The 24,526-nt window shown below is 37.5% G+C and overlaps 1 protein-coding gene across 1 annotated transcript; it reads left to right on the top strand.

The window, feature by feature from the left end:
• Window positions 1-20,717: 20,717 nt before the first annotated feature.
• LOC149210651 (uncharacterized) lies at window positions 20,718-23,978 on the top strand. The gene is made up of 2 exons (XM_089396756.1): window positions 20,718-21,222; window positions 23,330-23,978. The coding sequence occupies exons 1-2, from the start codon at window positions 20,962-20,964 to the stop codon at window positions 23,591-23,593; spliced, it is 525 nt and encodes a 174-aa protein (XP_089252882.1). The 5' UTR covers window positions 20,718-20,961; the 3' UTR covers window positions 23,594-23,978.
• The last annotated feature ends 548 nt before the right edge of the window (window positions 23,979-24,526 follow it).

The following is a 24,526-nucleotide window of genomic DNA, read 5'->3' as shown; positions in this document are numbered from 1 at the left end:
TCTAAAGTTGATGCAAGGGAAGAAGAAGCCTCACCTCTCGACCTTCTTCTATCAACTTGACTCTTTAACTTCTCAGCTGCCAAAATATTGGATTCCACCTCCAGGGCTGCCTCTTGCATATCACCCAGAGTAGCACATCGTCTTTCTCTCGAAAATAAGCAGAAATCAGAGTCAAAAGCATTGGCATATGTGAGTTTAGCAGCAGTGGGGGTATGCTTTACCTCAGATGGTATTTTACTATACATTCTATTAAATCTTTTATTGAAGTCAGGCAAAGACTCACCCTTTTCTCTTTTCAAGTTTCCAAACTCTGTATGATAATACAAAAAGTCCTTCTTATCTCCCCATTTCTTCAAAAATGCATCATCTAATGCTTCAATATCTGTTATGGATCTTTGGGGTAATTCTCTAAACCACTTCCTAGCCTCTCGATCAAGGCTTTGGACAAAAACTCTCATCCGTACATCATTCTCACTTATATCTAAATTATCAGCATAATTGTAAAAGGCTTCAAGATGTTCTTCTGCTGTTACTCCCTCTGTTCCAGTAAATTTAGGCATATATTTTTGATATTCTCCCACAGGCATAGGATTTAGAGGCACATGCAATAACAAAGGTCCATATCTAGCAGCAACAATCCTCTCAATCCTAGTAGGTACTTGTTGTCCTGCCATGTTTGGAATATGTGGAAGAATACTAAGAGATGGAGCGGTAGGAAATAATGTAATGGATGGCAGAGATATTGGGATGTTTTGGACAGTGTGGGAAGCTTTCTTTGGACTTAGATTCAAAGGGGAACTAACTGCACAAGGGGCTGAACTAATCTCTGAAGGAATTTCTATATTAACAGTGCTGGGCTCTAAGCCTTCAAGCTGTAATTCTTCAGTTATGAACTCATCTTTCAGAGATAAATCGGAGTTTTTAGGCTTACCTGATCCTGATGCCCCTTTCTGTGATGATTTCTTCGATTTAACGATTTTCTCAGGGTCATGCAATGGTTCGGCTGGAGACTTTTGCGGATTTCTTCTAGTATGCCTCACAAACTGAGCTAGAACTTCAACGTGGAGTCACCAAAGGATGGTCTTCCACCAATGGAGTCGCCAGACAGAAGATTACAACCAATACTATGTTCAAACCTTGTCTGTCATCAAAGCTTGAAACTATGTCGTTCTCCCAGGGAAGCTTGAGCTCCAATTCTCCTCTCCCCGGCAACGACGCCAATTAATGTTATCGCCCCAAGAAACTCACCTAGGTTGTAAATCAGTGATGCTCAGGAACATTACAAATTCAAAAGTTATGTTGGATAAGATGATGGATAAATGAAGATATGCTGCACATTTAAGCCAGATAACCATTCCTACTATGACTATCCCTAGACATGGGTGAAGACCCCCAAACTACAAGGCTTTCAACTATCAACTACTCACAGTTTAAGGTAAAGGTGATAATGGAGAAGACTAATTACACCAGTAGATGCACAGGACCCTGTGATGGCCAGCTGCAACCAGTTAGAAGATCTGTGAAACTATTGTTTAACACACAGGCAGGGTGACAGCTCCCTGATATCAAAACAATAGCAATCTGCAAGCAATTTCAATGAACCACTAAATTATAATACAAAGGTGGGATGACAGCCCCTCTAATATTAAAAATCCACAACACATCAAATAAATGCAAGCAGGCACAGCCTAGAACAAGAGAGAAAAGTGGAAAGTGAGCAGGTGACAACAAAAGAAGCTTGTATTAGATGAAAATCTAGACCAGAAGCTGCAGGTCTCATAGTATTTACAATCTCCAGAATTTAAAGGCAACAACAAAACTATCATTCATCAAACACTCCTCCATCTCACTACATCTATTTTTTCAGTATATATGGTGTCTCATTACACAATCTCCCAGTTAGCTATGCGTGGAGGAGCCCATAAATGGCCACCAACCACATTTACATTTGGAAATGGGGTTGCTGATACAACTCTGGCTGTGTTGTAAATGGATTTGACCCCTCTGGTGCTCTGCAGTCCTCCTTTGAGCAGGTGGCGTGAAATACCAACGGAACCATAACCATTGAATGCTCTGAACTCCCCAGAGGTGTCCTGCTTCCTCCTAGGCCATACTGCTAATTAATTTCTACTGCTGATCATTAAAAACGGCTCCATTATGACTGTGATGCTTTAAAACAGTGGAACGTTGCCCAAACTATTCATTCCCGTCCATCATTGCTTCAATTTTGACTTTAAAAGGTTCGGGCTTGGTTCAATCATCTATCGGGTCCGCCTTTCGGGTTGCAATGCATATCTTAACTGGCCAATCCTCTGTTTCTTTATATTTGAAAATACACATAAAACTGCTGCAAAATCATGAAAAATGGATTTGGTGGACTTGAACAATATATATATTTTACTTCCAAACCCTTTCGGATTCTAAAACCCATTGCAATCGGCACCTGCCCAGGCTTCCTTTATATTTTCTTATATTTCCTTATACACAGAAAATGCGCCCAAAACCATTGAAAATGGCTTAAGCGCGGATTTGAAATTTTATAAGAAATGATTCATAAAATATTGGGTCCGACCCATCGGGTCACAAACATACATGTGCGAAAGGCCCTACCCCCTTTGAAAGCGCCGATGCGATAGCAGCGATCGCTCATCGCAAAATATAAAAGCCCAGACCTCTTTGTAAGTCTCCATTGCAACTTGCCGATGCGATATCGGCGATCGCTCATCGGCGATGTCCTGTGCCCCAATCTTTGGTGAAGCACCGATAGCGATATTGCTGCGGACCCGATAATCTATCAAAAAGAATTCATAATGCCATCGGGTCCGGTCCATCGGCGATCGCAAATCGCAAAAGGCCATGCTCCATTGGAAACGCCGATAGCGATACGCCGATGCGATATCGGCGATTGCTCATCGCACAATATAAAGCCCCTTTTGTAAGTCCTCCATTGCGATATGCCGATGTGATATCGGCGATCACTCATTGGCGATGTCTCATGTCGCTGCCTCTGCCTCCCCCGACTTGCGATATGCCGACGCGATCTGGACCATTGATCGGCCAGATCCAATGGCTGAGATTAATGCGGATCCTTAAGCCTGTAATTTGATTTTTACATGGTTTTTGGGGTATTTTCGCCTCCTGATAGTGTATTTCTGCCCTCCAAAGGGCTTTCCTCTTGCAAATTTTTTTGATCGGTGGAAGACTTTTAGCCAAAATTTGATGATTTCGACAACATCAATGGTTCCTTTGGCATGATTATAAGTGTGTTTGCAGCCTTTGAGAGTGTTTGAATCCATTTTTGATGCTTTTTCACAGCAAAGCTAACAGGTAGCATAGGAGAAATCTAGTTGTAAAGTCCCTTTAAGCTTTGCACCCCACGATCTAGACAAAAGCATACCAAACTGTGGCAGAATGTCTCCAACAACCACATCCATGAGAACATTCTTTGCCGGAATTTGATCTAAAGTTACCACCAAGTCTTTGATAAGACCAATACAACAGACTCTACCCGAATCAAAGGAGTACAGGTCATGATATTTGCGAGTAATGTTAAGGCCCAATTTCTCCATAATTGCTTTTGGCATCAGATTATGGGAAGCTTCGGAATCAAACATGGCATTTTGGAGGACATACTCATGCAATCTAAGGCTTATATAGAATGGAGGAACTTCAATATCCTTAGACTAACCTTCTAAAGCAAGGCCAAGGATGAGCTCAGGGTGATCATCTTCTACATTGACCATATCGGATAAAGGATCTATGTTCAAAATTTTGGACACTTGGTTTTTATAACTATTATTCTTCATCAATTCAGTCAAAGGAATCAAAACTTTTAATTTAGCAATCTCATTTTCTAAAATTAAAGCTGAAACTTTATCTACCTCTTTGACTGGAGGGTCCTTCTTTTCGACCTTTTCCTTTACTGCACTTTGCTGATTGGTCTTCTCATTTGTAGATGATCCTTTGCTGTAAGTTGGGTCAGCAGGCTCCTTCCTTTTCTTCTGAATGTTCAAGGAGTCATTCTTAGGTTGTGTTTCCTTTCTCTTTTGAACCGGGTTGACTGGTACATCTCTGCTTCTCAATGAATATTGTTTCTACTGGGTTGTCAATGCATTCATATATCCTCGCTGATAATCATCTGACTCATCCTCCAAAACTGCTTCATTTGCTAGTATGTAATCTTCATCCTTTTGAATGTCAGGGATTTCTGAATATTCTTCATCTTCCATGAGATAGATAGGAAAATCATCAGCAGTAAATAAATGATTTGCCTCCACCACCGAATCATCATCATCTTCACTCTCCATCGCATGTACATTGTTTTTCTACAAAGGAGTTTTGACTTGCTGCTGCGATGACTGATCTTGTCCCTTTTGCTCCCTTTGTTTAATCCTGAACTGAGGTTGTTGCTGTCCTCTAAAGTTTGGATTTCTGATTGTGGTTTCAGGCTTGTCTGCAATTGTTAACCGATCAAACATCTTCTCAATTTTCTGGAGTATATGATCTGCCTTAACATCTGAGGAAGATGCTTCTTCCTTTATAGTCACCTTCTTTTCAATTTTCATCCTTGCTCTTTTGGCTAGCAGATTTGCCTCTACACTCACCGTGTTCTTCTGCATATCCTCAAGTGTGGTAGGATCTCTTTCTCTTAATTGATACGCCATATCAGCATCGAAGCCATCGGGAAATTTGATCAATGCTAACCCCATCAGTGGCTTAATGTCAGCTAGAATAGCATTATAAAATGTATTGAACCTTACGCAGTAATCTTGGACACTTTCACCTACATTCCTTTTAATATTTTCATACTTAGATAAAATTTGGAGAGGATTTTTCTTTACCTCCCATCGGTCCAGGAATTTTCTATGGAGAACCGACAAAGTATTGATAGATCCCGCTGGTAATGCTCTGAACCACTTTTGAACCTCGCCTCCAAAGATCTATACGAATAATCTCATGGACACATTTTTGGCATCTACCTCATGAAGATCAAAGATGTCATTCATCCTATCAACGTGTTGCTATGATGTGATACTTTGAGTGGCATCGAACAATGGCATTTTACTTTGGTAATCAGTGGGTATATCATCCAAATTTTGAGGCAGAACGAGAGGTGCATATCTGGTAGCCATGACTCGAGGCGGATTTGAAATTGGTCTTGGGGAAAGAGGAGGATTTATGACAACAAGAGCTGTTGATGTAGCATAAGTGATGGGTATTTCAGGGGTAATGATAGGATGATGAGGGATTCTGTTGGAGGGTCGAAGGATTCTGTTGGAGGGCGTGAAGGATCACATCGTGTCCAGCCTACATGGAAAGGCTTCTACATACTTGATGTGGAAAGCGTTGACAGATTTATTCCAAAGCAAGAGCGACCAGAGGAAGTTGGCGCTCAAGGATAAACTCAGAAACATTAAGTGTGAGAATGGAGATAGTATGCCCAAGTATCTCACGAAGTTCACCCAATGCTGGGATGAGTTGGGAAGTGTGGGGGTGATTGTCGATGATGAGGACTTGGTGAGCTTGTCTCTCCTTGGTCTTCTGAAGAGTTGGCATTCCTATAAGGACCCTGTCAATGGTTGGGAGAAATTTCCAGGATGGGAGAGACTTTGGTCAGATCTTGTGCAAGAGGAGATCAGGCGGAATACCAGGGACGGATCTTCATCAAAGGCATCTGGTGAAGAAAATTGCACTTTGGCTGTCAAAGAAAAGAAGGGGAAGGAGAAGGGTTCTCTTTCCGAATCCAGTTCTTCCAATGATGGGAAGAAGGTTGAAAAATCGAAAGTGCGATGCTTTCGTTGTCATGAGGTGGGCCATTACGCTGTAAATTATCCACGAAGGAAATCCAAGAAGGGATCCGGGGAAGGATCTGAAGGTGAGGCACTTGCTTCACAGTTTGAGTTGGACTTCACACTCTTTGCATGCATGGTTTCATCCATGGTGGGAAGTGGTTGGTTTCTTGACAATGGAGCTTCTTTCCACATGACCGGTGACAAGAGTTTGTTCAGTACTTTGGAGGAGAAAGATCTCCAGATACTCATAATGATGGGTAATGATGAGAAGTATAGTGTCTTAGGTGTAGGCACGGTTGTTTTTCAGAGGGAGCATGGAGCTCACCTTACCTTGATCGATGTCAAGTATGTACCAGGACTGGAGAGAAACTTGGTGTCGATCGTGATGCTGGAAGATGGAGGCTATGATGTAGTCTTCAGTAAGGGAAAGGTTTTCCTTAGAAACATCATCACTAGACAGGTGAAGCAGATTGGTTCACGGGTCAAGAACCTGTATGCTCTTGAGGTTCAAGATGCATGCAAAGCCTTGAGTAGTGAAGCAACTGATGGAGACTTGGTGGTTGAGAGGGAGCGTATATTACCTCTCAACATGCAGAGCCAGAAGAAGTCTCAGACGATTGTGGAGGAGCCACGATTGGTGCAACAGCTTCAGGAGGTTGTGGAGCAGCCACAACAGGGGAAGCTGAGAGGAGATTGAGTAGAGACATCTACTCATGTAGAGACCTCCAGTAGGGGGAAACTTCGAGCCAGGTGGGCTGAGGGATCACATGCAGCCATACCTCTAGGTAGGAGGTGGGGCGATATAGAGTGATCGTCCCAAGGAGGAGGGGCAGGATCCTTGAGGTACCCAACCTCTTGGATGAGACCTTGCTATGGGAGCCCCAATGTGGAGTAGCAGGAACTGACTGATTGGGTAGAGACAGATGTGGATGGAGCGGCAGAGAGAGCGACAGTGTAGGGAATCCCAGGACAGTGCATAGCTAGCAGGCTGCAACAATGCGAGAGGCATAAGTGTTTTGCACAGTGCTAGGTGGCACAGAGAGGTGTGCAATGGTGTGAGATGCATGGAGATGTTGCAATAGCGCAGATGTCAGAGAGGGAGCACTTGTCAGCAGCAAGTAGATCTTCAGCATCAGATTATGTTCCTAGCCCAACAGAGTGGTCAGTTGGGAGTGTTTTTGTTCCAAGTGTTGTTGGAGCAAGTGGGCCGGGCAAATGTGTTGCATGCAAGACATTCCAGAGTTGCAGGATAGGAGTTGCAGATAATCCATATCTTGTTGAGAGGGAGTGTTGAAAATGCAACAAGATGATGGAGCTTAGTGGAAAGGAGTCGCCTTCACTAAGTGGGCCCGTAGGCTATTTTTGGCGCAAAGTCTATTTTTAGACTATGTCTATTTTTAGACATATGGATCATGGTCTATGAGTTGCAAGATGCTATTTGTGGATGACTGGTCATGTTGGTAAAAATAGATGGACTTCTATTTTTAGACATATGGCGGAGTCTATTTTTAGACTGCCAGGCTAAATATAGAACAGTCAAATATTATTAGCTCTTAATAATATTTGGACTATAAACATTATCTTATCCTCTTGGAGCACTTCAGTTCGAGCTACGGATGTGGAACATGCAACTGTCAGAAGGAAATACACTTTTCTTATGGGTCAATTGATCTATTGCATGATGGACTTCAGTTAGAACTCAAGTGGTTGAGTTTGGTGGAGTTGATTGAGGAGTTGATGGAGTTGTGTTCAGTTTGACTTGGTTGAACTAGTTGTATTTAGTCTAACTGCAGAATACACTAGTGATGAGTGATGTGAATTAATTATTAATTAATTCACTAATTATTAACTCATAAATCAACTAAAGAATACATCAGTTAACTCAGTGCATGGACAGTTCAGTGGAGACAAGTGTTAGAGGTGAGTGAAAGGGCAAGACAACTGTCAGTTGTGACTATAGTTGTGCATGAGATTTGCACAATCAATGGATTGAGTATTGCCAATGAGGATTGCGTGGTTTAGCCAAGGAAAATACGAGTTTGGATCAGCCATTCTCATCTATTCTCATGCAGGATTGCGCAGTGGAGGCAGGCAAGCAGCAGAGGAGATTTGAACCTGTGATTGATTCAGATCTGAGCTAGTTTGTGTGTAACAGGTGGAGATAGTACTGAGTACTTGCGAGGAGTATTGTACTATGTATTGTTACATGTTCTCAATCAATATAATATACAGATAGTTGGGGGTTTTTAGCTGTATGCTTTCCCTGTGATATACTGTGTTGATATGTGTGATTGATGCTTCAATGTGCGCATGCGATTGTTTCTGAATACTGCAAATTGATGATCAATAGTAGAGGAGGTTATGTATTATGCATGCATTCTGCAATAGTGTATAATCAGGATAATCTCTGTGAATAAGTGTCATATTATTCAAAATTTCTACATAAACTTTCTTGTCTAAGAATCCTCGGAACAAGATTAGGATTTTCAAATATAGGAGGAGGATCGGGATTGGGATTGGACCCGGTGTATCTTCTTGAAGCTAGTGTGTTCAAAATTCTAAAGAGTTCTATATTGCTTTACAACTTTCCGCTTTTCAACCTACTGAATTCTAAAATTTTCATCCAAAAGTTCAGAACTTCTCAATTGTAGTGGGGTGATTTGTCTTTCTTCCCTAGTATGGTCGCCACTATTTTAGAGCCTAGATTGACCTAAGGCTGAAGGGAGGCAATCCTAGGATAACCACAAACCAAGCTTAACCTGGTAGTTAGCCCTACCAGGTCGGGAGAGGGCTTTCTCCTTGTCAATCTCAGTCGAGATGACTGCAAATATGGATTTTAGGCTAGGTATAGTAGCTCTAGGGTTTTTTTGGTTGATTTTGATGGTTTTGTTGCTGGATCAAATGGAGCAGGCAGTTTTGGGTATGAGAAATCAAGTCAGGAATGCAGGGTGTTCTATGGGGCGAGGTAGGTAGGTGTTTTAGCACTTGAAATTGTGTGAGATGGTAGGTCTAATACTGGTGAGGAGATGAGGAGGGCATGCAAAGATCATGTGTCCTCTTCAAACAGTAGAAAACATCAAAAACTAAATGGATTCCAAAGGCAGAGCATTGTAACCAATGTATTTTATCTCTATATCTTGATTTCATTTGGTTTAGAAGAATGAATTAGATTTTAGCACACATAACACATGACAAAACTTAATGACAGAAGAAGAAACTATGCAAAAACACGTTACCACAAGTATCCCACAAAAATAGCTGCAAATCCTGGTTTATTTCCTTGCCAAACTGCTGTAAAGATGTACAATGTAGCTTAGAGCATCCAAGAGAGTCCAACCTTTGCTAATGATTGAAAAAATACATAATATAGACATCAAAACCACCTATTCTAGCCATCAGGGGTCGAATCCAAGAGATAAGGGACGGTTACAACCATTTCCCAACAAGGAACATGAATATTGGCAGTAGAACAACTTGTCTCTAAAACCATGGAAACTGATTCATTTACCCCCAAACCACCTCAAAATAATGAATCTACCATCTAAGGTCATTTTAAAATTACATTTACATAGCATAACATCATTTACAATCATAAATTCATCCAAGATGAGAAAAAAAAGTCAAATTTTAGAAAAACTAAGCGAAATTTGGATTTTTGAGCAAACTAGCTCTATGCGTAGCGCCACTGGCCAGGGGCATAGCACCACTTCACAGCTGATTTTGGAGGCCTTCCCCTTAGCCAAATTGAGCTCAAGATAGCTCATTGGAAAGTTCTTCCTGTCTAGTTTCTGGAACATCTTGCATTTTTACATTTGGAGGTCAGTTTCCCCCTCAAAGGTGTAATCTCCAAAGGCTGCTTCTGTGTGTCCAAAAAGAGGCAGAGAGGTCATTTTTTGATGGTTTTTTTGACCTTTTGGTGACCAAGTTTTGCTCCAAAATTGCTAAGATTTTCTGGGTTTGATATTCTCATCATGCTGAATCCAAATATACAAACCATTTCTCCAAAAAGTCCTCCAGTGAAAAATGTAGTGCCGTTGGTGCTACGCACCTAGGGCAAATTTCTGTGTTACAAAATTTCAAAAATTGAAAATGACCAAAATTTGTCAAAACTTGCCTAGATTTGGCACAAGGCACTATCATTAATTGCTTTGATGGGCTAGTGAGGCTTCAGCCAAGATTTTCAATTTGTCTTGCTCCTTTTTTCTCCTTAAGGCCTTCCTCAGCTTAGCCTTAAGCTTCCTCATTCTTATGTTGCAGATTTTGTTTCGGGTCATGTAGTGGTAGGCCATGTGGCGAAGCATATTTTTATATCTGTTGGCCTTCTCAATTAGCCCCTCAAGGTGTGTATTAACCCTCTCAAGCCAATTTTCCCGGTCATTCTCAATCTCTTGCTCAATGGAGGTCAACTTGACCTTTGCCTTCTTAGCCTTTTGCCTGTTTAGGTGAAGAAGAAGGCAAAGCCCCTTCCACTCCTTATGGATATAGTATTTACCTGTGGCCTGAAGATGAAGGTGAGACCCCTTCCACACCTTGTGGAGATAATACTCGTCTGGCAGCCACAAAAGATTTCCTAGTGCCCCTCTCATATGTCACGAATACTGACACTCCAATAGTTTCAGTCTCTTGGACCTTTCTATGTCTTGAAGGTCCACCTTTTTCATGTGGCACTGGTGAAAATACTTGAGGGCCTTTGAACATTTCATGAGAAATGAAAGTTTCCCATGGCATGTTGAGAAGGCTCAACTGATGTAAAACAATGATTTTAATCAAAGAGTAGTGGTAGATGCTAGTTAACTGCTGGGGGTATGATTTCTTCTTTACAGTGAGTTCCATTTTCTCAATGTTTATGAACATAAAGTAGGGGATATTGATCATTCTCACCCTAGTGATGCATCAGCAGTCTAATGTGGTAGGCATACAAGTGGGATAACCTACCTTCATAAGTAAAGTACTTGATGATGATCTTCATCAATGGAGCAAACCTGTCCTCCAAGAATTTAAAGGGAAATACTCTCTTGAGTTTGTTATGGTATTTAGCCTTGATGTAAGGCTCATAGTACTCCCTGTCAATGTCCTGACCTTTGTTCCACTTTTCACCCACATTTGGAATACCTGTAGCCTCTGAAATAACATCTGGTGACAAAGTGAATGTAACTCCAGCAAGGTTTACTTCATTGTTGTTCAAATGTGTCACAAACAACCTTGCTAATTCATGATGAGATTTAACTCTTTCCACCATTTCACAGAAATTGAAACATGACTATTGTCTAAAACAAGAAATGGCAAAAGGGCAGGCTTGCAGCTCCCTCAAACTGGTGGGATCCTCTCTGGTATGTTTTCCTCCCTTATGAGGCTTCCTGCCTTATGTGTCTGTCTCCCTGGAACTATCACTAAGAGTTTCATCTTCCAATTCATACTCACTATCCTTCTCCATTGTTGTATAGCTATTTCTCTTGTGGTGAATGAAGAGATAGGGTGAAGGGATATAAGATGAGTATGAAGAGATTTTATAGGTAAATAGGTGAGGGTGAACAGGAGTGGGAATGGGATTTAGGGAGTGAGTAGGGTTTGGGAATAGTGTAGGGTTTGGGGTATATGTATAGGGTTTGGGGATTGGGGAAAAGTTTAGGGAATGATGTCTAGGGAATTATATATGAGGGGATGGAGTTTAGGGAACCACAAATAGATGATATAGGACAACAGTAATGAATGAGCTTTTTTTTAAAAATATATGAGACAATTTAGTGACAATTAGGGTTTGAGTTTTTGAGAGTCAAAACCACCCAAGACTGATGCAACAACTTCTTTTCAACAAGAATGATGGTGTTACTTACTTGCAAAAGGCAATGGAGAGGTTTTGAAGTGATTTGATGCAATTTGGAACGATCTGGAACTTCACTGACAGGTGTGTAGCGCACTCACCTAGGTGCATAGCACCGGTTTGGTGCGTAGCGCCAGTTCAATTTTACACTGCAGAAAAAACCCAGGTGCGTAGCGCCAGCTCTATGCATAGCGCCGGACTTTGGTGCGTAGCGCTAGGCAGATTTTTCCACAAACACAATGATTTCACCCCCTTTGCTCAATAACACTTCAAAATCACATTTTTAGCTCAGCTCATGGACTTTAACTCAAAAAATGAAATGAATTAAGAGAGGGATGACCTTTACATGGCTCGGCAACTTTTGATTTTTTAATTTTCAAAACCCACTTTATAATGTCTATTTGCTTTTCAAATACTTTGTTTTTTGGATGCTTGATCTTTTGCTTGAATAAGAAAACTGATGCTTTGATTTCTTTGACTTTTGCAGTGGCATGTTCTTGGAAATATCAGCAGGTGACCAGGAGTAGCATGAAACTATTAATTACATATGAGAAATAATAAAATTACATGAAATTTACAAATAATATACCAATGCTCTATTTTCACCTCAAACTGGTTTTGAGGTGAAAACTTTATTAAGTTTACAAATTATGAGATTAAAATTTTTCTGATGATTATTGTCATCCTCATGTGTCTGCTGACCATTATTAATCAATAGTTACTGAAAATTTGACCATGGTAAAACCCTAATACCTAATGAAACTAAAACCCTAAGACCTAAGACCAAATTGATGAAATGAACTGAAAATAAACATGAATCATGGACTGAAAAGTATGAAAGGAGGTCAGCAGATATATGTCATGAGGGAAAAAACTGAAATGAACCCTACCATCAGTTGATCCATGACCTAATGGAATGCAACTCATCAGAATGGGACACCTAGTATGAAATGCAAAAGAGTGAATTTTGATCACTGATGGTAGTGTGAAGACACTGACACTAACAGGTTAAAAACATATGTTTCCTTATAAATTGTCACAATTTCAATCCAGATGTGGAGTTCTAATTCCTTTAAAGGTCTCATACACCAATTTACTCTCTAAAATTGTGCACTTAAAAATTATATTATTATTATTATAACTAGTATAGATCCATCTCAACCATGGATCTAGCAAGAGCCAAGAGGGATCAAATCTCTTGAGGTAAAAATTTATTTTAGAATGGAAATTTTGAATCAAATTCTCACAGATCCTCTAAATATATATATATCATTGTTTATGTTGCATTTTTTAATGTATAAAATGGATCAAAATTAAAATAGTAAGACTACTTAAATTGTTTTAACTAAAAAAATATTTTTGTTCAATTGCTTTATATATTGTACATATAGTATTTTATTAACTTTTAACTACTTTATTTCTTTATAAAGTTTATATAAGGTTATGTTTTTTCATATGGATGAGAGTTAGAGTGAAATATTTTTACCACTTCTTTTCAGTATGGGCAGTGCGAGTGAGATTATTGATGTTTTATTATACTTTTAATTAAACAAACCAAACACGTATATTTGTTTTTTATTATTATATCCAACATGAAATATTTTATTTATGGTTGAGAATGAGTGACGCATTTTTACCACTTCTTCTTAGTGAGATTATTGATGTTTTTTTATTTAAATATTTTTTTAGAAGGGACACATGACAACTCCAAGTTGAACACGGACATACTTATACGTCGATATCATAATAGGTTGTAGAATGAGTCTCACGGCTCAACAAGTTGAACACAGACATACTTACACATCTATATCATATTGGGTTGTAGAATAAGCCTCTCAACTCAATAACATTTAACCTTTATCCCATATATAAAACTAAATATTATTATAATTATAATTTAACTTCTTCAAAAGAATATTAATAAATTCATATACAAAATTATAATAAAAAATTAAAATAAGAAATATTAATATTTATTTTCATTTAAATAGCTTTAAATTTTCTTCTTATTAAAAACTTATAAATTTATATAACTTATTTAACACATAAGCACAAAATAAAATAAATTATATACTAATTTGATATTAATCTATTAAATATAGACCACATTGGTCTTAGTGGACGTTAATCATCATCATCACTATGTTGTCATAAATAGAATGGAAATGATTAAGTATTATTAATAATAAAGATTATTACAATATTTTATTTTATCACATTATTATTTAATAGTATTTTGTTTTGTTATTTATTTATTTATTATGTTGTCATAAATTAATTAATTGATGAAATCATCTTTTATAGAGCAAATTTTTAGTTATTTTTAACTAAAATTTGGGATTGATTTTTAAAATACTTTTTAAGTTGTCTAACATATATAATTCAAGTGCCCCAAGGGTTTTTAATTTTTTTGATCTCTGTGGCTCAGATTAATATCTATGCAGACTTATTAATATCTCTACAACTCAGTTTCCGCAATATCATTACAGCTCATCCATATATATATATATATATATATATATATATATATATATATATATATATATATATCTTGGCTAAGCTCATATATAAACACTTTTTGCGAGTCGACTTTTGTAATATCTTTATGTGATGACTTTTTTTATCCTTGTGATTTTAGGGCTGAAATCCATTGTCTCTATGCTTGTGATATAGGTTGTCTGAGCTCGGTTGATGATTTTAAATAGTAATCGAAAGCTAACATTTGTTGAGTATACTTATGCAGTTCAAGGTTCAATAAAGCTTCTATGACTTTCGTTGTTTATATATTTGTGGTCTTCGTTGACTATCATTAGAGAAATTTTGAGGTCTAAAATGGGTATCCTAAGGAATATTATAAAATAATAGTGGAAATAATAAAATAATATTAGATTACATCATCAAATTTTAGAGGGAAAAAAGAAAAAATTGTTTTTCAACTCATATTTTCAACTCATCTCCCTACAGTTTTACTCAAATTTTGAGCGAGAGCACTCGTTGGATGCAAAATTTAATTCCTCATGCGAGTACCTATGTTGCATGTTTTCGATGAGCCTTGCAACACGAAAAAATGAGAAATACATGAAAACATGATGTAAAATATGCAACATCAAGGTACTCCTTGGATGAGGAATTGAATTCTGCATCCAACGAGTGCTCCCACTCGAAATTTGAGTAAAATTGTAGAGAGATAAGTTGAAAATATGAGTTAAAAAAGCTTTTTGTTTTACTCCAACAATGGTGAATCATCCCCATGGTTGACATCAACATCTTGAGCCTTATTGTTTCTTATAAAGCTAATTTTGGTTGTACATTTTTCTTTTGACGCCCATATTAGACCTTAAAATTTCTGTAATGTTTGAATTTATTTATGCAATTTTTGTATATATACTTCTCTGATTTCTATGGGTTCAAATATCTTAGACCTCACATTCCTCCTTATCTATTGTATCCTTTTCTTGCTAATTTTTATTTGTTAAAATTCTGAATACTTCTCCCCATATTTCTAAGCTTCCCTTTAGCAAAGGGAGGCCATGCAAAATTACCCTAGAGAGTCTTTACAATTATATTGAATCTTTAGAAAAGTGAAGAGAAGAAAGAGAAAGGTAATTTAAACTATAATTATCCACAATGTTTGACAACAACTACAATAATTAGAAAATAAAATGATATCACTCGAGATTGAACTCCAAGGAATGAAATATAAAATGAAAGAAATATAACACTAAAAACAATCAACATTCGAAGAAAATTGCGCCCTCAAAGATGAGATTAAAGAATTAAAAGAACAACTAAATAATAATTCAACCCTAAGTAGCACAAAGAATAAATTAAATATCAAACCCATAAAAGAGGAAATGAAGAAACTAATTGAACTAGATCATGAGCGCTACAAAAGAACCATGAACCTTTTAATTGTTGATATAAAAGAGAAAAGCTACGAGGACACATTAGCAATAATAAAAGAACAACTGAAAACTAAGTCATAAATTCAAACAACTTATCTCATAGAAACAAAAAGGGTGGGAAAGACACTTATTAACATAGATTGGTCCATGTTAAGGTAAGTTGTAATGACCATAAAATAGATATACTTAGTAAATCTCCAAGCCTAAAATGATTATGAAATTTTATAAATGAAGATCCTATTTTTTTTTGTAAGCTGTGGTAGTTCCTTCTTTTGTTATTTATAAAGAAAGTGGTTCCATATACAGAGTTTTGGTGGCCTCAACTTGCCCATATGGGAAACCAAGTCTGTTGGTCACTTGAGTCTGTTATATGCCATCTAGTAGAAAATTTTTACCAGTCTTTCAATCCAAGCTAAATACATTTCACATTTAGAAACAGTGTTCAAGTTCCGAACTAACATAAAAACACATGAAAGGTAAATGCTATTTGCTAAAAACCCAGTAAAAATTGGAAGCTAAAAAACTATTCCTTTCTATCATCTTTATCAGATTCCACGATAGCTGGTGTTGGAGAGGTAAATCCCCTCTACGGATAGAGGCGATCCCTACTAGCCCAGAACGGGTCTAGCAACAATCAGTCAATGCTACCATGCAGGTTCCTAATTGCAAATAAAAGGTAAGCAATGATAACCTACTTGGATTCCAACGCTAATGTTTGATGAAGAGACGTCGCTCTCGCTCCTTCGCTTTGGCCGGTCGCAATCCTCCACAATCCTCATGAATAGACACCCGCACACACGAAGAGAAACACAAACACAAGCGTGAAATCTAATAAATGCAATTATACGTCAGTCAGAAAGGACATAACTCACATTAACCATTACAAAGACGAATGAGAGTGGAACCATAATAATAGTCATCTATTATTAATAAAAAACAGAGAGGAGTACAACCAAAGTTTTGACGTCGAGTCCTTCTCAAGAGGGTCCAGCCAGCAAGTCTCTTAAGCATTCACCCTTGGAGGTAGATCTCCCAAGAAAAAAACTCTCTCTCACACAAGTTTACACAAGAAAGCAACACTTCACAACCTTCCTTAAGCTTTCTAGCAATCCCACACTTGTTACACCAACTACCTATCAAATTCACACACTAGCAGCAGCACTCTAAGCACTATCAATTCCACACTGTCCAAACTAGCTGCTCATGGCAATGGTAGAGGCTTAAATAGGAGAAGGAGTCTCCATGAATGGTGGGAGGATGAGCTTATCTCTAAGGAAGGTGGCTCAAATGACGAAACAGACATGCCAGAGAAGGGAGGGCGACATTTACAAGGCCAACAACCAGGTCTGGAGTCATCTGGAAGGCCGGCTGTTAGAACAAACTCGCCCAAACAAGATCAGCGCGGGTGTATAACTGCACTGGAGCGCTGACATCGCATCTGAATAACAGGGAAGGTTATGTCAGCGCGACCAAATATGAATAGAAGATGCGCTGGTTCATGAAATTCGACCAGTGTGGGAAACACGTGTGCTTCCGCGATGGCAGCGCATCTGTTGTACTGCGAGTCAGCACGGTTATTTTAATAACAATCGCGATGATGGGAAAAACTTTGGCAAAGTGGGTCATTTGGCAACATTAGAGAGCATGAGCATGGTTAATTTGAACTCATGAAACAGTAGGGAGACTGACAGGGAGACAGTGACAAATTACTGTGTAACAGCTGGTGCAGCAACAGAGTCACCTGGCGTTGGAGACAGCTTCATTAGACGTTGTTGGATCTCATCCAGCTTGCTATATTGCATGAACAACATATTTTGCAGATTTTTCATGTCCATTTTGATGTTGGGCATACCTTGTGCTATTTTCGCCATCTCCCCCGCCACCTGTTCCAGGGCTCTAGCTAGTAAACGCTTCATGACCTAGTACATGTGCAGGGCTTGTCTGTATAGCGTCATCCTGCCTCTGGTGTGCCCTGGGTCGGGGACTATATCCCCCCATTCTTCCATTTCTGGCTCAGAATCTTCTTCCATGACGCTATCCTCCATCTCCTGGATTAGCTGACGAATGTCAGCATCTGTCCCTTCTCTGTATGTGCGAGCTGCTTCATGGACCGCCATCTTAATAGATTTCCTGCCTCTTCTCTGACTTGCCGATGTCGAAGTTGTATGATCATTTTTCAATGGCTGGCTCTGGCGCCCTCTGCCCCCATGACCCCGGCCTCTACCCAGGTGTGCCATCTCTTCTTTTACTGACTCCTGCTTACAATTGTCAACAGAAAACGTTAGCTTTCTAGGAACTTCGGTCTTTCCGTAAACCGGCATATCCTTGTTTCTTAGCATTCCCTCCCCACTCCAGCCTTCCCCGTCGCTCTGGAGAATCGTTGTTCTCTCCCCCCCTAGACTAAGGTTGGTGGCCAAGCCATCTACCATCTTGTCCTTCTTATGGTTTTCAACCTTAGTTTCCTAGGGCTGCCCCTTTGCCCTGAGAATACACTCCCGAGGCATGCCTATGCTTTGTTCCTCTCTCTGCCTCTCAACGTGGTCCTCGGGCCTGCCCTGACATAGCTCCTCCCCAGCGTATCCCAGCTTTCCCCTCTCCTCCAACATACTATGCTTATCAGAGTGGATTGTAGGAGGTAAGCCAAAGGAAACATACCCGAAATTGAGCTCGGCCGCAGAAGATCCCGTCGCTTGTGATGCCCTATTCCTGTCCTCCCTTTTCTGTGTTCTGTGCTTGCTTCCTAAACTTGCCACCCTCATGTACCCGTTCCCATCTACCCTACGTCCCATCCCACTACCGCAGCCGTTCTTGCCCACCACTCCCCCCATACTCATGCCACTTTGCTTCCTCGAAATTCCCACGGTCATGCAGGACACCACCACGTCCGGATGATCCAGCTTGATGGCCGGAGGAGGCCGTCCTGGCCATCCTCTCACCTGCACTGTCTTCATGTTCGTATGCTCCCACTTCGTCACCCCGATCGAGGGATAAATAAAGATCCTATTATTAAATTAAAAATTAATAATATTGAAAAAATAATTGAAAATATATAAGATTATGTTTAATATAAAAAATTTAAGCTTAATTATATTATAAAGGAGAATAATTATATTTTAATTGAGGTAAAATTTTGTATTTTGGAATATACTATTTTGTATTTATGTATACCATAAAAAAATTAGAATTATATTATTAATATTTATATTTTTTAGGGAAAAAATAAATATAATTTATTTTTATTTAATGCATAAAATAAAATAATTTATTCTTATTTGATACATTATAAAATTTATACTTTAGATATTATTATTATGTTTAGCCAAATTTGCTAATATTATATATATAGTATTATAAATATTAATATATTTCAATATGTCATATTAATGTTATAACTTGATATAAATATTAATATATTTCAATATGTCATATTAATGTTATAACTTGATTTTACTTTGCTTAAATACATGATGTTAAATTTAATGTTACTTCTTTTTCAAGTTATATGTAAGATAAACTATGCCCATCATTAATTAAAAATAAGTTTCATTTACCAATCAATTATAAACCTTAATAAGCTTAGCACATCTAGCAAGAAATATACTATATATTATTAAATAAGTAAAACAATAAAATTACTAACTAGCACGCACAAAAAAATAGCAGCATAATATAGGTACATGTAACAATGCAACATCGAAAAAAATAGCAACATAATGTAGGTATATGTAACAATGCAACATTAAAAAATAGATTGTGTTTTTTCATTAAACTCTGGTCTTCATTCTTCAATTATAGGTTGTGCATCCACTTGTGTCGATGTTTATTTTCATTCTCTATGCACTAAAATGATTGACTATTATGCACAAACAAAAATAGCAGCATGGAATAGGTATATGTAACCATGCAACATCAAAGAAGAGCTTGTCTTTTTCATTAAAGCTTGGTCTCCATTTATTCATCACTCTATATGAACTAAATGACTAATTAATATATAAAAAAATTTAAATAGATACATTAAACAATGAAAAACAAAAAGATGGTCTTTTTCATTAAGGTGTGGTTTCTATTATGCAATTAGGGGTTGTGATCCACTTGTGTTAATAGGAAAATGTTTCATTAAAAATTTGAATTTGGATAAAGTATCTGTAAAATTTTTTAATTTAAGTTTTTATTTTGTTTGTTAAGTTGTTTGTGTTTTTCTAGGCTTGATTTGTGACTTGAGAAACCACGATCTAGGGGCATCTAAGTCGTCAAAGTAAAGTCATCTGAGGATCACACCCAGCCTGGGTCACACCAGTGCTAAGCTGACTAGATTTTAGCATGTCTCCTCCCCCTAGCACAAGCACAACAACCTTCGTGACTCCCCCTAGCACAAGCACAACAACCTCCGTGAGGTTTGATCCTAGGTCGCTTTGCTAACGAGACCCATCCTCAACAAGTTGTGCTAGTAATACTTAACCACAATTATTTAAATTATTACCTTAACTACCACAACTTTTTTTATCCCCACTTTACAAACTTAATAGTAAAATATATCCATCTTCACTCTAAAAATTTCCCATCCACCTTACAAAATTTACAATAAAATAATACCCATTTTCATCCACCTTACAAAATTTACAATAAAATAATACCCATTTTCAGTTTAAAAATGTGACCCTTAATTTATAAGTGAATAACATTTTCATTCAATTTTTACAAAATTTACAATAAAATAATACCCATTTTCAGTTTAAAAATGTGACCCTTAATTTATAAGTGAATAGCATTTTCATTCAATTTTTACAAGAATTTTTTAAAATTTTCGTTCAATTTTTACAATAATTTTTATTTTACCTTTATAAAATTGATTGTAAAATAATGTCCATTTCCACTTTAAAAACTTGAACTTTAATTTATAAATAAATATTAAAATTGAAATTAGCATTGATTCAGAAAAATATGAAGGGCAAAATAAGTAACCATTAAAATATTTATATTGTTAAATATATAAGCAAATCAAGGTCAAGTTTAGATGGGTGTGAACGAATTCCGTGAGGGAATAAAAGAGAAACATCATGATGTAAAAAGAAAACACACGGAAACAACCATGCCGTACGCAACGACCGAAATCCACGGCAAGCCTCTAATTTGACTTTGATGACGGCTCCCCGAGCTTCCCAACTTTCCATGTTCTCTTCATCTATAAATTCAATCCCCAACAATGGATTCATCGGAGAACTTGCAATCTCCGCTCGGCTCACCTTGCAGGGATCGCTTGTTCTCGTTGTATATAGAAGCAATTGTGATTATAACTCCGTGGAGATCGATCCACAGACCTGTAGATACCCATCTCTGAAGATTTGAAAAAAAAAATCCTGCTATTTGGGGCTAAAATTGTAGGTGGGTTTTATACCTGGATCGGAAACTGAGAATACCCATCAGAGGATTTCTCTGTTGTCCAATGGCTTGCTACTCGGTGAGATTACCCACGGTCCCATGCTGCTGTTCGGATTTATGTGACCAGGAGCTGAGGAGAAGAGGGGCAACTTTCGGAGCGAGGGCTTGCAGAGGGGATCATTATTCTGTTCTTGGGGTGAGAAGAAATGCTTCGAGGAATGAAATCAAGCGCGCTTACAGGCGTCTTGCAAGGCAGTACCATCCTGATGTCTGTAAAGACAGGGGAAGTGAACAGAGATTCAAGCAGATCAACAGGGCCTATGAGGTGAATATACCCTAGATATATTGTTCTTCTTGTTGGAAATAGTTGGTGGTTTTAAATGAATGGTATGTGTAAATTTTGTTTGGGCTGGAGAATGAGTGGTTGAATCATCAGCATTGTTGTCTTTGCATTCTTGAAGTTCAGTAAACCTGAATCCTTTGATATTGAAGGGTGTCAAGATTATTTTGATCTGGTTGTCAAGGATAAATGAAATATACTTTCTGTACATATTGCCCATGATCTTGGTCTTGTTCGCGATTAAGGCACATAAATGGCCGTGGCTAAACTGCATTTTGCTTTTGTTTTGTTTCTTGAGATTGGTTTCAAATGATTGAATTGATATGGGACCAAACAATGGAAAATTGCAGTCTTTAATATATCCAACATTATAGAATTTTGTTTGTTTGGGTATGTTACAAAATTTTGAACACGTTGGAGGTAGCAATCCACACATTAGATGAACCGCAAAGGTTGCCCTATGTATCTCAGCAACAGAGCATCTCAGAGGCCAGGGACAAGTCCTGGATTTCTCGGCCTGTCCAATTTTTGAACATGCTATCAGAAAATGGTATCAACCCACACCTCTTTTCATCAAGCCATTAATGGTGTCCTTAATAATAAAACTAGAGGCTCCACACCTTTAGATCGAACTATTGACAGTGTCCGTCCTGGTGGAGGCATATAATAAGCAGTAGAGGGAGTTTGTTATTTTGTATCTTTGGGATCTCTTCCATTTTTGTATTGCTGTGCTTTTTTCTCTTCTAATGAAACACCAAATTAGTTTTCATTGCATCTGTGGGAGCCTTGCTTTCCAATCATGACATTGATTATTGTTGTTTTCTGTTTTAAAAGTTTGGATGAGCTTTGAAATAGTTTTTACAATTTAAAAATCTCCTCTTCTTTTATGTGCTAGGTCATGTTGGTTCTGAGGTCTAATTTGTGGTAGCATATGAGTTCCAACTTACCATGATGTTAATACGGATGAAAAAACCTTCACAAAGATAGTCAGGCTCATAACATAACGGTTGATTAATTATAATAATGATCTCTGAAGTTAAAAATGTCCTCTCCTCTCACAATATTCGTAAGCTCTCCTCTATTTTCATACCATTATATATATTTAAGAACAGTTATAGTTTCCTTCCTCATACTACTCTCAAGCTCTCCTGTATCTTCATACCATTATATATATTTGGGAACATGTGTAGTATTCTTATTGACAATTTCATGACTTAGTACGATTTTCATGGATTTGGGCATGAATAAGTTACTCAGAGTCATAGAAATGGACATGAATAAGTCTTGTATCACAGTCTTGAATACGGGCCTCAGGAATAAGCCCTCCATCTCAGCATTTTCAGTATCCTGTGCACAGGAAAAATGCTTCAATAAATTTAGTATTTTTGTACAGTAGTTTATTGTACTCGCATGTACTCAAAGAATCTGATAGATTCCCAAGATCAATAGAGCATTTTCTAGTCGAAATTGTGCGGTTGGAATTATATATGAAAATGTTAAGCAATTTTTCTTTAATATTTGTACTCTTGGTGTTCCAATAGTCATCAATATCTATGTTGTGACGTTTTGTAAACTTGGATTCTTAAATTTTCTTGAATCTGAGCTGGCAAAGCTCAAACATAACTCCATGCCAAACAGGCGCTAGCATTTTCACCTTGGCTTGGGAAAGTCTGAATCAATTGCTTAAACTTGGGTTCATGTAAAATGCTTGATCTCAAAGTGGGGTTTTGCCAAAATAGATTTTCCTTTTAATGAAGAGTATTATTGATTTGATTTTGTCAACAATAGAGTTTCATTTATGGTGTGTCTTTTCTATGCGCCATTCTTAGGGGCTATAGCCTATTAGGAATACACCGGATAAATTTTCCTCTTAAAAGGGCTGGGATGTAGTCTTTTGAACAGACAGAATGAATGTAGTGATGCCTTCAATGAATTTATGATTTATGGAAATCAATCTCAACTTTTGAGCACATTGAGCCCCGGATTCATGGTTGAGTTTTAATTGTTCTTTACTGTCATTTGGTTGTTTATATTTTATGGGTTGTGCTACATTAATAGTTCTAACCAAAGCTGTATATCTTTGTTAATCCAGAGTATAGTCAAGGATTACACTTACTTCCAGTCCGAGACAGGCCTGAACTGCAGCATAGAAGATTTGTTCATGACAATAACAACAGAAATGGTCCCTGATATCTTCAATTCTAACGAGTGGTTTGAAGGCCTCAACTTCAACAGCCCTTCTTATTACGAGACTTCAACCATCCATGAGAGTATGGATGAGGAAGTTTTCATGACAGATGCGAATGAAGATCAATACAAGAAATTGGAAGATTTTGCACCATGGATGGAATATTAGACCATGTTATAGACAATTCATTTATATAGCCTTGCCAGAGGTTTTTTTCCTTGTGTTTGTTGTAAGTGTATATAATTCAGACACTAAACCCATTGTTATTTATTTATTAAACTGGATTGCAATGCCAGGCCCAAGCATGGATTGAGGATCAGTTTGTAGGGTGTCATTCATAATTATGTTACAAGATGCTGGGATGCATCACATTCCTCCTTTGACTTGTTGGACAGATAGAAGTATAGAAAATGAATAATGTTCAGAATGAACAAGTAATTCAGTTTTCTGACCCAATGTATGTTCCAAGTTTCAATTTGTAGGAAGTGTGTTATATGGAACATTGGGCATATTAAAGTTTGATATAATATTTTTTGAAAGATAATTATTGAAATATTGTGTCTTCATTACTCAGTAGGTAGGATGGTTATATTGTGTGGGTGCCATCGCTCATTTTTTCCAACCTATGAAGCATTGGAAATTAATTATATATATATATATATATATATGAGTAAGTTAATGTGTTTTGGAAATTAATTATATATATATATATGAGTATGAGTAAGTTAATGTGTTTTATGATGTGTGTTTTAAGCATACCTTTAGAGTGTATTATATATTAAGTGATTTTACCTTTTAAAATTGAAATGTAAAGAGGTTTAATCTCTTAAAATAGGAAACATTAAATTGAAACTTAACCGATTTGACGAGTATAAATAATTAAATTTATGTTTAAGCTTTTAAAATCGGAAACATTAAATTGAAAACTTAAACAGATATCATGAGTGTAAATAATTAAATATATGAGGATTGTAAATAATAAATTTATTTAAATAATTTAAATAAATGTTAGGAAAATATTTACAGAAAATATATTTTACTTATCTATCTCCGTTTTATTTTAATTCCCTTTCCTAAAATCTTCCCAGTTGATATTCACCC

The sequence above is a fragment of the Pinus tabuliformis genome, chromosome 1_2 (genome assembly GCF_031772625.1).
Source record: "Pinus tabuliformis cultivar Carrire ecotype Pingquan chromosome 1_2, CPIR1, whole genome shotgun sequence".
NCBI classification, from domain to species: Eukaryota; Viridiplantae; Streptophyta; class Pinopsida; order Pinales; family Pinaceae; genus Pinus; species Pinus tabuliformis.
The sequence above is the reverse complement of the archived record's forward strand: the minus strand, read 5'-3'. Positions and strand labels throughout refer to the sequence as shown.